This window comes from Suncus etruscus, chromosome 16 (genome assembly GCF_024139225.1).
Source record: "Suncus etruscus isolate mSunEtr1 chromosome 16, mSunEtr1.pri.cur, whole genome shotgun sequence".
In the NCBI taxonomy this organism is placed as follows: domain Eukaryota; kingdom Metazoa; phylum Chordata; class Mammalia; order Eulipotyphla; family Soricidae; genus Suncus; species Suncus etruscus.
The window spans coordinates 78,101,453-78,115,652 of NC_064863.1; the positions used below are offsets into that span (position 1 = coordinate 78,101,453).

Here is a 14,200-nt window from a genome sequence, read left to right on the forward strand (position 1 = left end):
CTGAGCAGATAGCCAGGAGTAACCCCTGAGCACTGCCGGGTGTGGCCCAAAAACAAACAAACAAACAAACAAACAAAATCGATAAAGACTTTTGCTTAATCTTAGAAATGAACCAAGAGATGTCAAGCACTAAGAAAAGGACATCAGCAGAGACAATCCTTGTTTCAGTAAGAACAGTAATATTAAGTAAGGTTGTGTTTTCTTTCCTCTTCTTTCTAATTAATCAATTTATTACTATTATTATTTTGGCCAAACCCAGGGGAGGTCAGAGGTTACTGCTGACTCTTAGCTCAAAAATTACTCCTGGCAGGCTTGGGTGTGTGTGTGGAGGGGGGCAAGCATCAAATCAGTGTCAGCGCATGCAAGGCAAATAACCTCTGTGCCCCAGGCTGTGTTTTCTTAATCAAAAGCCTCAAAGTTAGCTGGGGAAGCTTTGGGCTACCCAGAGATGATGCCAACAACTTTTGCAGGTACCAGTGTTGCTCCAGAAATGAAATAGAAAGGTTTTGGCTGAGAGGGCAGCAAGCAGACCAACTCCTAAAGGGCCTTCCCAGACCTAAGGTCAAGCTACTGCTTCTGACTCAGCAAAGTCAAAATATAGGGACCCAAACTGCTGAGTCAGGGCAAGGCTGTGAAGAATAGGACAAAGTATTGGGTCTCATACCCTGAAATGTCCCAGAGAGCTTGACACTATTCTAAACTGCTTTCAAAGTTTCTCCTGGGATTTGATTCCATGGGCTATGGCAATGAACTCGTGGATAGGAGAAAAGAGAGAGCTCAGGTCCTAGAGACCAGGGAGAGGCTGGTTGGAGAGGCAGGAGAAAGTGAAGCTCATATCCTCAGGAATCAGCTTAGTTCACATGACAATGTGTGGATACGGTCAAAGAATGCATCTCAGAAGGAACAACAACAACAAAAGGATTAACTTCATATATGTTCACTTTGGGCCAATGTAGTCTTACAATTCTGATACATGATTTGCCTTCAAGGTTATTGGCAATGGATATTAGGGCTGATTTAACACAAAGCCTTATCTATCTATAATGAGAAAGCAGATGCTTAATGTTCTGCCCACAGAGCCAAGACCCTGTCAGCTGGGCGGACAGAGTTTAACACTCACAATGATGGGGATGGAGTTGACTCGGGACAGGATCTGTTTGACCAGCCGGTATCGGTCATACAGTGGTTTCATCACCTGACGCTCATTCTTGGTTACCTGAAAAGCAAGAAGAGAGCTGAGAAGTCTGTTTCTGGGATCGAGCTCTAAGTTGCCTGCATGCTTGGGATTCGGAAAGAACATGTGGGTGATCAAATGAAGTCACTGTTCTCTTGACCTCATTCAAAGGGTTTCAGTATTTAATGAATAGGCAAATACACACACTTCAGCATTAGCAACTGGCTAACTTCAGCACCATTATCACTATTTTGGGTGGGGGGGCACATCCAGAAGTGCTCATGGCTTATACCTAACTCTGGATCACTACTGGCAGGATTGGGGGACCATGTAGGTTATAGGGGATAGAACTCATTTGGCCACATGCAAGGCAGATTCCTGATCTGTGATCCAGTTCCACCATTATCACTTTTCCTAAATCAAAACCATGCCTGCTCTGAGATCCCACCTTAAAATATCTACAATCTCAGAATTCTCAGACAAGTGACTATTTTCCAGGTCTAGGTAGAAGAAAGCCTGTGTTTTATTACATGATTGGCAAACTATTTAAAACTATCTTTCTTCTTCCACAAATTTTTTTTTTTTTAATTTCTGAGCTACACCCAACTGTGCACAAGGGTAACTCTTGGCTCTGCACTCAGGAATTGTTCCTGGCAGGCTTAGGAGACCATATGGGATGCTGGGTATCAAACCTGAGATGGCCTCTTGCAAAGCAAATGTCCTACCTGCTGAGTTATTGCTCTGACCCCCAAAACTGTATTTTTAAGGACAAAGTATGACAAATAGTATGTTTTCAAGGAACTTCTGCATATAGATAACATGGACTGGTTCAGTGTCATAGACTGGCAAAGAAATAAAAGTGTCTGAAAAATGGATTCCAGAAACATTCACTTCATCACAGCCCTACCTTGTTCAAAAGCCAAAGCAGGGAGGCCATGTAGATGACATGGCACTCACTTCAAATGAGATGTGAGCCCAAAATGAATATTATTCAGCCAAGAGAAGGAAGAATGTGCTGCCACCGGAAATAACATAGCTGGACCATGGATTCATGCCAAGTGTGATGAATCAGACAAAGGAAAATCTGTGTGATATTCTTTCTATGAGAGCTTTAAAGAGAAGGCAAGCCATTAAAAACTGACAATAGCATAACCATGGAATGCTCTGTAGCTCTAAGAACAGAATTATGCCATTAGGCATGGCATGGCTGAAATTAGAGGATATTATGCTGAGTGAGTCAAAAGGAAAAGGAGGGGTACAGAATGATTTCTCTAATTTGTAGGATTTAAGGATACATAGCAAGGGAGTAACAAAGGGACAAAGGCAACACAATGGGGAAAATGGGAAAACTGATCCATTCAAGTGTGTGTGTGTGTGTGTGTGTGTGTGTGTGTGTGTGTGTGTGTGTGAAGGAGGTCAGTACACTGGTAAGAGGTGTGGTGTTGGAATTATATATACAGGAAGTCATCATTAATATATTATAAATCACATAGCTTTATCAATAAAAAAGTCAAAAAACATGGGGGCAATTAGAGTTCTCATGCTTAAGTGCATAAATTTGTAATCAATACTAAAAGAGTTATAGAGATTTGGTACCCAGTATATCAAATCTTTAGAATGATATGAGTATGAAAGGTAGTAAGCATCATTACAATAGAAAGTAGACCAATGTATCAAAGTAACACTTCATATACTTAAAATGTATACAACATATCAAATTTATAAAATTAAGGATGGAGTGATATTACAGCACTTAGGGTGTTTTTCTTGCATGCAGCACACCTGGGTTGGATCTCTAGCATTTCATAAGGCCCCCAATCCTACAAGGAGTTATTCCTGAGTTCAGAGCCAGGAGTAACCTCTGAGAATCGTCAGTTATAGCCCCAAAATAAAAATAGAAAACAAAATATAAAACTAAAACAAGTCCCCCCCCCCACAATTTGTCAAATTAAGAACAACAAACTAAAGGATTGATCCTAAAGACAGGGAGGAGGAATGAAGCTTAACTCCCATGGACATTCATCTGGCCCTTCACCATCCTTGACTGCTCTGCCTCTTTCTTTTCTCAAGTCAGAGAGAAACTAAGCTCCTGATTTAAAAGCTGCTGCTCTTCCACCCCAAAATATGTAAAGCGTGCAAAGATTCCTGAATTCTAAGCATCCTCTTATCTGAAATATTGAGTGGGACTTGGGAGGGTAGTTTAGCCCTAGGGTATATGAATCTCTCTTTTAAGAGGAATGTCACTAGAATGGTATTTACAGTCCAGGGTCCAAGGCACACCATAGATCTAAGAATGAGCTGCAGGCTGGTCCAGAACTGAATAAACTCTGATTTTCCTGATGTGGCTCGAGCACCAAGTTCCAAGCAGTCAGAGTCTGACTTGGGAACAATGATTTATGACTCTCAAGCTTTCTACACAGAAAGCGAGAGAGGACTGCAGGCTTGCCTGTGGCTGCTCTGTGTTCAATACCTGGCACCCCAGAAGATCCTTTGAGTTTTGTCAGGAGTAATTCCTGAGCACCAGCTTTTGTTCCCTTTCCTATGAGATACCAAAACCTAGATTTCCCCCCAAAAATGTTCTTTCTTCCTTTACTTAAAAGAATGGGTAGAGAAAGTGACAGACACGGTGAAGAACTAGTATTTCATATATCTAAGATGAAGGAGACTAAAAGCTATATATTCTTTCTACTGATTCAATAACTAATTCATAACTGATTCAGATTTACCTGCCCACTATCAGCCAACTTATAGCTAGACTTTGTAGAGGAAATGATGAGTGTGTGTTATGTCACGTAGGTTCTATGATGACCTATCTCAATTATGCATATGAGTACCAAGGAAGGCTCTCTGGGATGCTACTTAGTTCCTGGGAGGTTTGGGTTCTGAATCTTGACAAGTGTGGGTGTACCTATTTAAGACCCTAGACCCACCCATTTCGGGGAGGGGTCTTGGAAACCGGATAGTAGGTGTAACCTTACCTGCTAGACCCTCCCATTCCTGGGAGGGGTCGGGGAAAAGGTAGATAAGGCTTGGACCAAGGGAATTCGGCCCTTTTGGCTTTTGGCTTGTTGCCCCTTTGGCTCTTTGCCCGTTCTGCGCTGCTGGGCGCTCTGGCTTTTGGGTTTCTGTGTTCTGGTCTTTAACCAGCATGGAGCCCAAAGGGAAGATGGCTGAAAGGAGTTTAGATGCAGGGCCAAGAATAACTAGTGCTTAAAAGGTTATGAGATAGGCCACACACATGTGGTGAATAGGGCCTGAATAAAGATGATTCTTCCTGAAGCCTGCCTGTGAGTGAGTCTTGATTACGCCGACTACCTGGGCCTGGAATCCGCCAGCTGAATGGGGATGAAGCCACGTGGTTGGGGCCTAAGCACAAAGGCCTCCATCCATCGCCATCCAGCACCATCGTTAATTATTTGATGCAACAGACAAGTACTTCCAACTTAAGCACTCTGAATGCTTAAGAGAGCGGGACACACCAGCTACTGAAGTGGCTGGAGGATCATGACTAGAACAAAGTAGAGTGAACATTCTGAGAGGCCCAACCTAGGATGTCTTCATAGGAGTTTATGAGTGTTATCCCTGATCTATGCAATGCAATGCAGAAACCTTCAATGCAAACAACAGTTGCATCTCCTCCTCCAAGAAGAGCTGTGACACTTTCTGGCTCTGAGCACACAGTGAAGAAAGGATTTTCCCTTGGTTAGAGGACCAGTTCCACCTCTGCAAGTTCTGACTACTCCAGCAGAGAAGAACAAAGTTGCACAATATGTTTGATCTCTGGTGCATTTAACATTTGGTTCAATGCCTTTAAATAAGCCAAACTCCAATTTGGCTTCAGATATAAGACCATTATCCCAGAACATCAGTGTTTTTCCACTGCAGGGACAGGACAGTAAAATCAATCATTCTCTGCTCTATCCTTTTTGTTTGTTGATTTTGAACTTAAATCTGATAGATTCAGGATCAAAATACCGAGGAGGACATTCTACGGGCAGTTTAGTTGGCACACACAGAAAATGAGCTTCTGTTTGCCATTAGGTGAACATGCTCAAGAATTCTTACTATCTAGATGTGTGCACCAAGCATATTATTCTGGAAGCTTCTTTTACAATTGCCTATTTTAGGTCACGTGAGCTAGGACAGGGCTTGAAGTGCTTATCTTGCACATTGTTAGTCTCAGTTCCATTCTTGTACCCCAAATGGTCTCTGTATGTGCTGGTCTGCTGGACGTGACCCACAAACAAAAAATTAAAATAAAAAAGTGTGCCTCCTTTAGATGAAAGGAGAGGATTACATCCATTACTTAATTATAGAGGGGAGTTGAAAGAGACATATGCTTTTGGCTATAGGATAATCCTTCCATGGGTGTTGGGTTCCTGTTGAAATTATGAAAAGAATGTTACAAAGAGTCATTGACAAGGATATTTCCAATTCCTTAAAGAAGAAAGCAGAAGTCTATTCTGCTACTGTGCACTCTTCTCCTGTCCAGATCTGCCAGAGCCAACCACAAACATTCAACAAAATGGGATTAACAAATCACCACAAACATTTCCTGTTATTATGAAATGGCAGAGGCAATATTTTACATTCCTTACACTTTGGGTTTTGAATGGCAGCTGGAATTCCTCTTCAAACAGTGGTTGTAACCATATTAAAGAGATATGAAGGTTGATCCTACTGCCAGTAGGCATAGGCCAGGATATCACCATGCTCAACATTCTCTCTATGTCAATCCCCTTCCACCATTACTCCTAGTTCCAAGACTCTAGGAATGAAATATAGCCTAGAAATGAATTTTTCTTTGGAAACTTAGATTCAGAAATCAGTGGAACATTCTTTCTCAGTTTATACATCCAGAAAGCAGAAATTATGGTGAACATAATTACCAGCAGAGGTAAGGTGCTTTCTGGACCCAAGTTCAATTCCTGGCACCCCAGATGGTTCCCTGGGCCAGCCAGGAAAGATTCCTGAGTACAGAGCTACAAGTAAGCTAGTAAGCTCTTAGCATAACTAGGTGTGGCCCCAAAACCAAAATCAAACACCAAAACAAACCCAAACAAGAGAAAATATAAAGTGAGCTCCTTAATACAGAACATTTTTGTTCGTTGACAAGAATACTGAATATACAGTAATTCTGAAGGTCAGATCATGCACCTCAGTGAGAAAGTTAGTCCATTGACATACCGGCCGGCCGTGAATGCTTTCGTAGTATAAGAGAGCTTTCTGTAGTGCTACTTTCTCGTTGGCAATCTGGTCTTTGGTCATATCCTATAGACACACAAGGAAAGAGAAATGAAAGATGGGGAACATTTGTGAATGTCCCAACTTCCTCACTTAGGCAAAAATTTCTAACTGAAGGTTAGATAGAATTTTCATCAAACAGTTCTAGCAAGCTCACCCAGGAATGAGCCCTTCCTGACCTCTTGCTAGACATGCTAACGGCACAGCAAAACAATCACCGCCTGCTTGTATTTCCAGCTGGCCGCGGAGGGGAGTTGGATATCAAGTAAGGAAGCCATTTGGAGCTTAGCATAATGGCTCAAGAAATGAATGCAGTTAGGAATGACACAGTCCCAAAGTTTTGTCTCTAATCCTCCTGCCTTAGAAAGGCACCAAACTCTTTAGGATCCTGGACATGTTTGTTCTACGATCTGTTTAATAGGTTTCTTCTAAAACTCACATTGAGGAAACCAAAGTTTGGACAGTGCGGCACTTGGGCCTGCCACCTACTGCTCTAAGCCTGTAAGAATGTGTAAAACAAGAATTAAGCAGGTTTAAACCTCCCTTTCAGTCCCTGTGGCCAGCCCCTTGTTGCTAGCATGATAGTTAGAATAAATCAGGTGGGCAGCAGCATAGGATCTTCTGAGAATCATCCCACCTTAATGTCCTCAGGACGGCTGGTTTCTGCCCTCTTCTCCTGGAGCTTCCTTTGGATACATTCCAGCGTGACTTCCACACTTGGCTTTATGGCTTTATCGACCAAATCTTGCTTCTTTTCATCTTCTTTCTCAAGTTGGGAACCGAAACTCTTGGGGAGTGTGTTACTTCGCTGCCGCATCCTTGGGGTTAGCTCCTCTTCAGATATCTTCAGTTTTGAGTCTAGTTGGAAAAAATTTGGTGTAGGATAGATGAGTATGAATATTTTCGAAATCCAGATAATTTTTTCTATGATCCTGGGGATTGCTTAACTTGTTGTTTGGAAAGTATAATTATATTAGCCCCAAACCTAAGGTTATTATTTATTACCAAGAATAAGGACCATGTCTTTTATATTACACAGGCTGTCTCTCTAACCCCAGTTCCAGGGAAAACTTGGAATATTTGCATTCATGTTTCCAGATATTCTTCCTCTACATGTTCTTTAGTGTTTATTTAGCTTTTCTGGGAGAATTTGGGGACATACTTGGTATGCTTTAAGGCTATTCTATCTCCTTTCTTGGGGATCACTCCTGCTGGTGCTTAGGGACTATGAGGTGTTGGGGATTAAACCTGGGCCTTCTGAATGCAAAGTCTGCACACAACTGTTGAGCTTTCTCTCTGCTCTCCTTTCTTAATGTTCAAACGTATTTACTGATCAAACTCAGCCTCTGGCCAACATTTTCTGCATGATTTATATACCTTTTTTTCCTGAAATATTTTCATTTTGCATTCCATTTACTCATTATTGTTTAATCTCCAAATATTTAGCAAGTCCTTTGGGATGTAGAGCTCAAACCCTTTCAGATTCATTTTTGTGTCTATGTCTTTCTTAACACTGCAACAACTGAAGTCTTGCATTAAATAGCTACTTAAGTATTAAGTTGAAGTCCTTTTATTAGTGATTTAAAGAAAAGAAATGCTGCAGAATTTTCAGTTTGACTGATCTGAATTTCCTCATGACTGAAATTATGAAAAAAGGAGAAAGCCATGTGAGTACACAGAGAACTGGGAAGCTGTTTCCAGAAATCAGTCTTTTCTGAAGAGTTCAGCGGGCAGACTTGGCATAAAGGGGTTCTTGAATTCTGAATCTGTCTTGTCTTATACAAAGCTATCGCTTGGGCATTCTACCCACCTTTAAGCTGTTTCCTGAACTTGGCAAGGTCATTTGTCCATTTCAGAACATCTGGGTTGGCCGCTTTGTCACTGTGGGAAGGCTGGAAAAAGGAATATGAACTATTTTGGAATCAATCATGGAAGACAAAAATAAAAGAAGCATTTGAGGATCACCTTGTTTTGGGTGGGAAGGAATGGTTGAATGCTCTTGAAACATGAAATAAACTGTGATCTTAGCAAACTTTTCATTTTCTCTTTCTTTCTTTCTTTCTCTCTCTCTCTCTCTCTCTCTCTCTCTCTCTCTCTCTCTCTCTTTCTTTCTGGCCACACCTGGTGACACTCAGGGGTTATTCCTGGCTCTGCGCTCAGAAATTTCTCTTGGCTTGGGGGACCATATGGGATATCAGAGGTCCATCTTGGGCAGCTGCATCATGCAAGGCAAATGCCCTACAGCTGTGCTATCATTCTGGCCCCAATTTCATTCTCCTTTATAATCTGCTTATTTTCTGTTTCCCAATATTTAGAGTCAAAATGACCTTTTCTTTGAGGGCCACAGACCCATTACCATTAATTGCAGTATTCTAGCCAACAGACTAACACAATTAAAAGCTGAATATAATAAAAGTTGTTTTACACTGCATGTGTAGATACTTAGCCCCTAGCCTCCTCTTCCTTTTATTCACTTCCTGTTGACTATTTCCTGCTAACAACTTACTGTTTAGTGATTTCCCTAAACAGACTAGTTAACAGACTTCTGATTATGTCAGTGGTTGCTGGCATGGTTGGAGACAAGAGTACATAAGGGCAGAGTGGAAGATCTTTTGGGTAGGCTCCATGCTTCAGGCTACAGGCTTCATGCTTTCTCTCACTCTCAGATCAGGAAGCAGGCTGGAAGCTCCTTGATCCTCAAACTCTTCCTCACCTTTTATGATTGTTCTAGTTCTCATAGCAACCCTGTCTTAGACCCTCCCTCCCGGGGAGTGATTTAGCCCCTAAATTCACACTCCTTGAAAAATGCCTTTTTGTCATTATTTGGAGTAAAACTAAGAATACAGTTGGGTGTAGAATGAAGTCAGCACTAATGGCATTTAGGAGATAACCATGAATTAAGTTTAAGCCAAATAAAAGACTGAATTGACTAGTGTTTCCTTCTATTCCTGCTTACTCATAAATTCAAAACTTAAGCTAATACACTCAATTTATTTGGAAGGAGACCCTGGTATAAGATGCAGATACATGATGTTCAGGGAACTGTGAAAATTTATTATTTTCAACTTTTCTCATTTTCAGTTGGAGATTCCCTAAAAAGCACCTAGACCCTTATCACTCTTTTGAGTTGCTGACAAGCTGGATGGCTAGGCCTTGCGTAGGAAACTTACCTTGTACTTCCGCTCTTCTTCAAATCTGTCTTCGAACTTACGGATCTTCTTCTTGAGGCTTTGGATCCTTCTCGTGAGCTGGGCAGGTGTCAGGTCTTCCTGCTCGTCATCGTAGGAACCCAGAGAGGAACTACGGCGCCTGCAAGGTGCCAAGCATGGATCACTTTCTTGTTGCCACCAAATGAACAGGGGCAGGAAAAGCCAAATAGCCTTAGAGCTCAGGAATAAAGGGAAGCTGACTTTGGAGTTAGTGTGAGCTGAATATGACATCATCTGCCCATTCAGGGGTATCTTAGGGTTCAAATGGACACTGCAGATCTCAGGTCAGAAAGAGCTTCTGAAAGGAGGTGTGGATGAAATTCCACATCCTGCAGCAGTTGAGTCTAGTTCAACTGCAGCACCGCAGAGGGTTCATGCTAGTGTGGAGAATTCCAAAATTACTCCTCTAGCGAATTAGACCATCATATAATGATTTCCCTTAGGCCAGAGCTTAATGGGATGCACATGCAGAAGGCCAGAGTCCAGTCCCTGACACCACAGGGTACCCTGAGCACTCCCAGGGAGGATTCCTAAATCCTGAACCGGATATGCCTGGGCACTCTGGATGTGTCCCTCACCCAACAAATCCCCCTAAAACAAAAGAATAAAAATCAAATAAAGACAATCATCAGAACTACTGCTCTCCTTTCTAATATTATAAGGGAGATAATTTGACTTTTCAGAGCTCTGAACACACATACCTCATGAATGAGTGAGAATTTGGGGGAGAAGGAGCCACTTCTGTATCATCCAGGTATTGCGCACTTTGCCCATAAGGGTAGAAGCGAGGAGAGAGCATGGGGTCGCTGTCTTCTTCCAGTAGCTGGCGGATCAGGCGCCCAGCCTGAGGGGAGAGGCAGGCTTCATCTGGGTCCACGTTCTCCTGCTGCCAGGAGGGGAGGGTGGGGGCGGGCTCTGGGAAAAGAGAGAAGGTCCGATTTCAAATTTCCCCTTGGAAGCACAAGTCAGGTGCACACCCTACAGATCTTGAAGGGCTCAGGTCTTTTACAAAATATTTATTGTTCTGTGATTTCAATACTACTGTAAATGCACGTAAATTCTAATAGCAAAAGCATTTTTGAATGTCAGGTTCAGGCGAGGATACTCTGTTCCAAATGGCATCACCCGTCTAAACCGACAGTCATCAGCACTTTAAAATTTTACTTTTTTCCATCCTACTTGATTTTACAAGAGAAATTTATAAGGACTTTGTTAAGAACAGAATTGAAGGCGGCACATCCATACTATGCACTTCCAATTTACCTATGAATTACTGAGAAGATCTTTTCCACACCAGGACATCATTAAAAAGTCAAGAGAGGATGCAGAAAGATAGCACACTGAGTAGGGCTTTCGCCCTGCAAAGGTCTGACTTAGGTTCCATCCTGGTCCCCCATAAATTACTTAGAACCCACCAGGAGTTGAGCAAGTTTGGGTATGGACTAGAAAAACAAAAACAAAAACAAACCAAAAACAAGACAGGGAGATCTTTGGCTTGTCATGTCTCATACATACATCCTTCACTAAAACAACCAATCACAGGAATCCTGTGAGATGTGTCATTATTTAGGAATTGGCACTTCTCCACTGAGGTCAGTAAGTTGTTTTGTGAGCTTCTTAGTGGACTGGGATTAGCAGAGAGGTGCTTTTCACCTGCAATTTCAGCAGTAGTTCATTACTAGGGCAAAGTAGAGGCTCACTTATATTAGCCAAAGCCTTAAGTACCTTAGCAAAGACAAATCTATGTATTTTAGACAATCTTTAAAAAGAAAATATATGAAGTTAGCATAAAATATGATTTATTTATTTTTGGGTGGGGAGAGGGTGGCATTTATTTCTATTTACTCTTTGACCCACCTTACTATATTCCTTTCTCATTAAAAAAATTCAAATGGTGTCTAGGGTCTGGGGATGTTTGTTAGTGGTAGGTAGAGTGCTTGTTTCATATATTCCATGGCACAAAAATTCTATCTATAAGATTTTAAAGATAGAACTCAGATGATTGAGCATCTTCTTCATTAAAAATTTAACCCTTTAAACAAATTATAATATACTATAATTTAAACAAGTCTAGCATCTGGCCATGTTCTTGAATTACAGAATTCCCAGATTCTATAATTCAGAACAATTTTCTCCTCAGCTTTTAAAATAAAATATACACAATTTCTCTTTAAATAATTGCTTAGTCAGCATTTTACTTTTAAAACAATACAAAAAACCACAGACCTTAGTGTGGATTGAAACTTCCTACATTGTCTAATCTCATTATTTTCCATCCTAGGTGCAAATTAGGGTCACAGAAAAGGATCAAACAGCAGTTTAGGAGAGAGTTAAAATAGTAACACACACACACACACTCCATCTCTTTTGCCCAAGTTGCCCAAGCGATCCTAAGTAGAACTATGGTTTAAGAACAACTGATTCAATGAAACAGGTTACAGATAAGGAAACTAAATTTCAGAGAAGCAAAGAGCAAACACTAATCAATGACAAGAGTTGAGTCTAGAAACCAAAGACCCTGACTTGAGGACACTTTAGAAAGAGCCACGCATTTTAGTAATAAAGATGGTCTACAATGTTTGAAGAATACACAGTGTAGTGTATTTTCACTCATAGAAGAGCAAGGAAAGGAGAGACCCAATTAAAAAGTACTTCACAAGAACATTCACATAGATTCTCAAAGTTTAAAGAGAATTATTTTGGAACACATACGAAAATATAAATATTCAAAAAAGCCAAATTAAAGGCAGGATTTTCTTTTGCCTAGTAAATATCAAAAGGTGGCAGAATTATGTTGATAGACATGGTGGCTGATGCGGGGGATGAATAGGAATTGTCTAATCATTTATACTGATGTTCTTAGAATTGTCAACAACAAAGTGAAAACAAGATTGGGAGGTGTGTGAAAAGAATTTCCTTAAAAAATTTGATTTTTGGTTTAAGATTTTGATTTTGACTAAGCATGGGAGTTGAAGAATATAAGATTATTGAACAAACCACAATATCTTTTTCACATAGGACAACAAATATTTTTCTTTAAGGATGAATATCAGCAAAGCTAGGACAGGAAAAGTACTAAGAGGGCTCCAACAATGACTAAACAGGCAATCACCTCAAGCAGTGTCAAAAGGCACATAAGAAAGGGGAAAGGCTGGCAGGCTTGTCCAGAACAGAAGACAAAACTATTTCTGATTGGTACATAGCTGTGATGGCTGATTGGTTATTGCTGCTCAACAAAACTTAGCTTTAAGAGGTATAACTTTAGGTCTCAGATCCAGCAGAATTGGCCTTAAAAAAAGCTAATTTTGATTTTTAGTTATCAACTAAGTAGTCTATAATTTTTGAGGGGGGGCAGAAGAGTGTAATATCTGTGGCTATTAACCAATGTCCATCCAGTAAAATATTTTTGTGGTCCAGGAGTGATCCCTAAATGCAGAGTCAGGAGTAAGCCCTGACCACCCCGATGGGACCCCAAAACAAAACGAAAAAGATTATTGTGGCCCTAATAGAACAATAAAAATAGTAATTTAGCTGAGTTATAGTTGGTGTATGCTTTGAAGTTAGCATAGGGCTATTTGGATTACCTTTGTGTCAAAACAGCCTTGTGATTTCATTCTTTTTCTTTTTTAATATAATTTTTATTTTGATCATAGTGGCTTACATATTGTTGACAATAATATTTTAGGTACATATTTACATAAAATCAGTGGGGATTCCCATCACAATCCTGCCTCCCAGTTAGAGGGGGAAATAAGGGAGGCACCAAGACCAAACAGGTGCAAGACTACTAAGTAGTAGGCTAGGTACAGAGGGGACCATATATTCTAGCAGCCCAGGGGGTGAGGGAAGAGGATATGGGAGGTAGGATGAAAACGGAGGTGTAGAGAGGACAAATTGATGATGGGAATCCTTCCTGATTTTATGTAAATATGTAAAATATTATATGTAAGCCACTGTGATTGCATTCTTGATCAGTCACTCCACTGAGAAGGCCATGCTGGTCGATGCCTACTATCATCCAGTGGCACATAATAAACATACTGCATATGTGACAATGTCACTTAAAACTAATAGTGTCAATATTAATAATAGTGTAAATAAATGGACAAGGAGGTTGTATGAAAATTATTTAAAGGTAAGAACAAAAATATTTGAAACAAATGTGTACTTTTTATTTTAGAGGACCACATAAAATTCATATATTTTTTCAGATGGAGACCAGGATTCTCTGTGTCAGTGAATTTTTATTTTAGCAGCATTCTTGTCATAAAGAACTCTGGACCTAAGTGTGGCAGGACTCTCTATTAAAAATTAATCCGCCCAGGTCAGCTAGCATCATAGCAAGTTGCAGATAAAAGCAATTTGTTTTCTACCTAAGTTGTAAAAAAGAATAGGTTTCATTGGAGTTCTAACTCAGACTCACAGAGGTGGAGGGGGAGGCAGAGAACTTTGAGCCAAGCTAGAGTGGGCCTGGAACACAGTAAGTTCTGCGTAATTCTGGCTAGATCTATTCGTTAAACCAGAGAAAATGGGCTACTGGTATAATTTACTTCTAAGAAATCTGTACTGAATC

General features: G+C 40.7%; 1 protein-coding gene across 1 annotated transcript in view; it reads right to left on the reverse strand.

The window, feature by feature from the left end:
• Positions 1 to 14,200, reverse strand: part of FAM13A (family with sequence similarity 13 member A) — a 286,634-nt gene that overhangs the window by 15,655 nt on the left and 256,779 nt on the right. Inside the window, exons 17-22 of the mRNA XM_049789780.1 lie at positions 10,329 to 10,542; positions 9,589 to 9,727; positions 8,229 to 8,310; positions 7,056 to 7,276; positions 6,362 to 6,445; positions 1,121 to 1,216 (exon numbers count right to left, since the gene is read on the reverse strand). Coding sequence (XP_049645737.1) covers positions 1,121 to 1,216; positions 6,362 to 6,445; positions 7,056 to 7,276; positions 8,229 to 8,310; positions 9,589 to 9,727; positions 10,329 to 10,542 — 836 coding nt within the window. The remainder of the gene's footprint in view (positions 1 to 1,120; positions 1,217 to 6,361; positions 6,446 to 7,055; positions 7,277 to 8,228; positions 8,311 to 9,588; positions 9,728 to 10,328; positions 10,543 to 14,200) is intronic.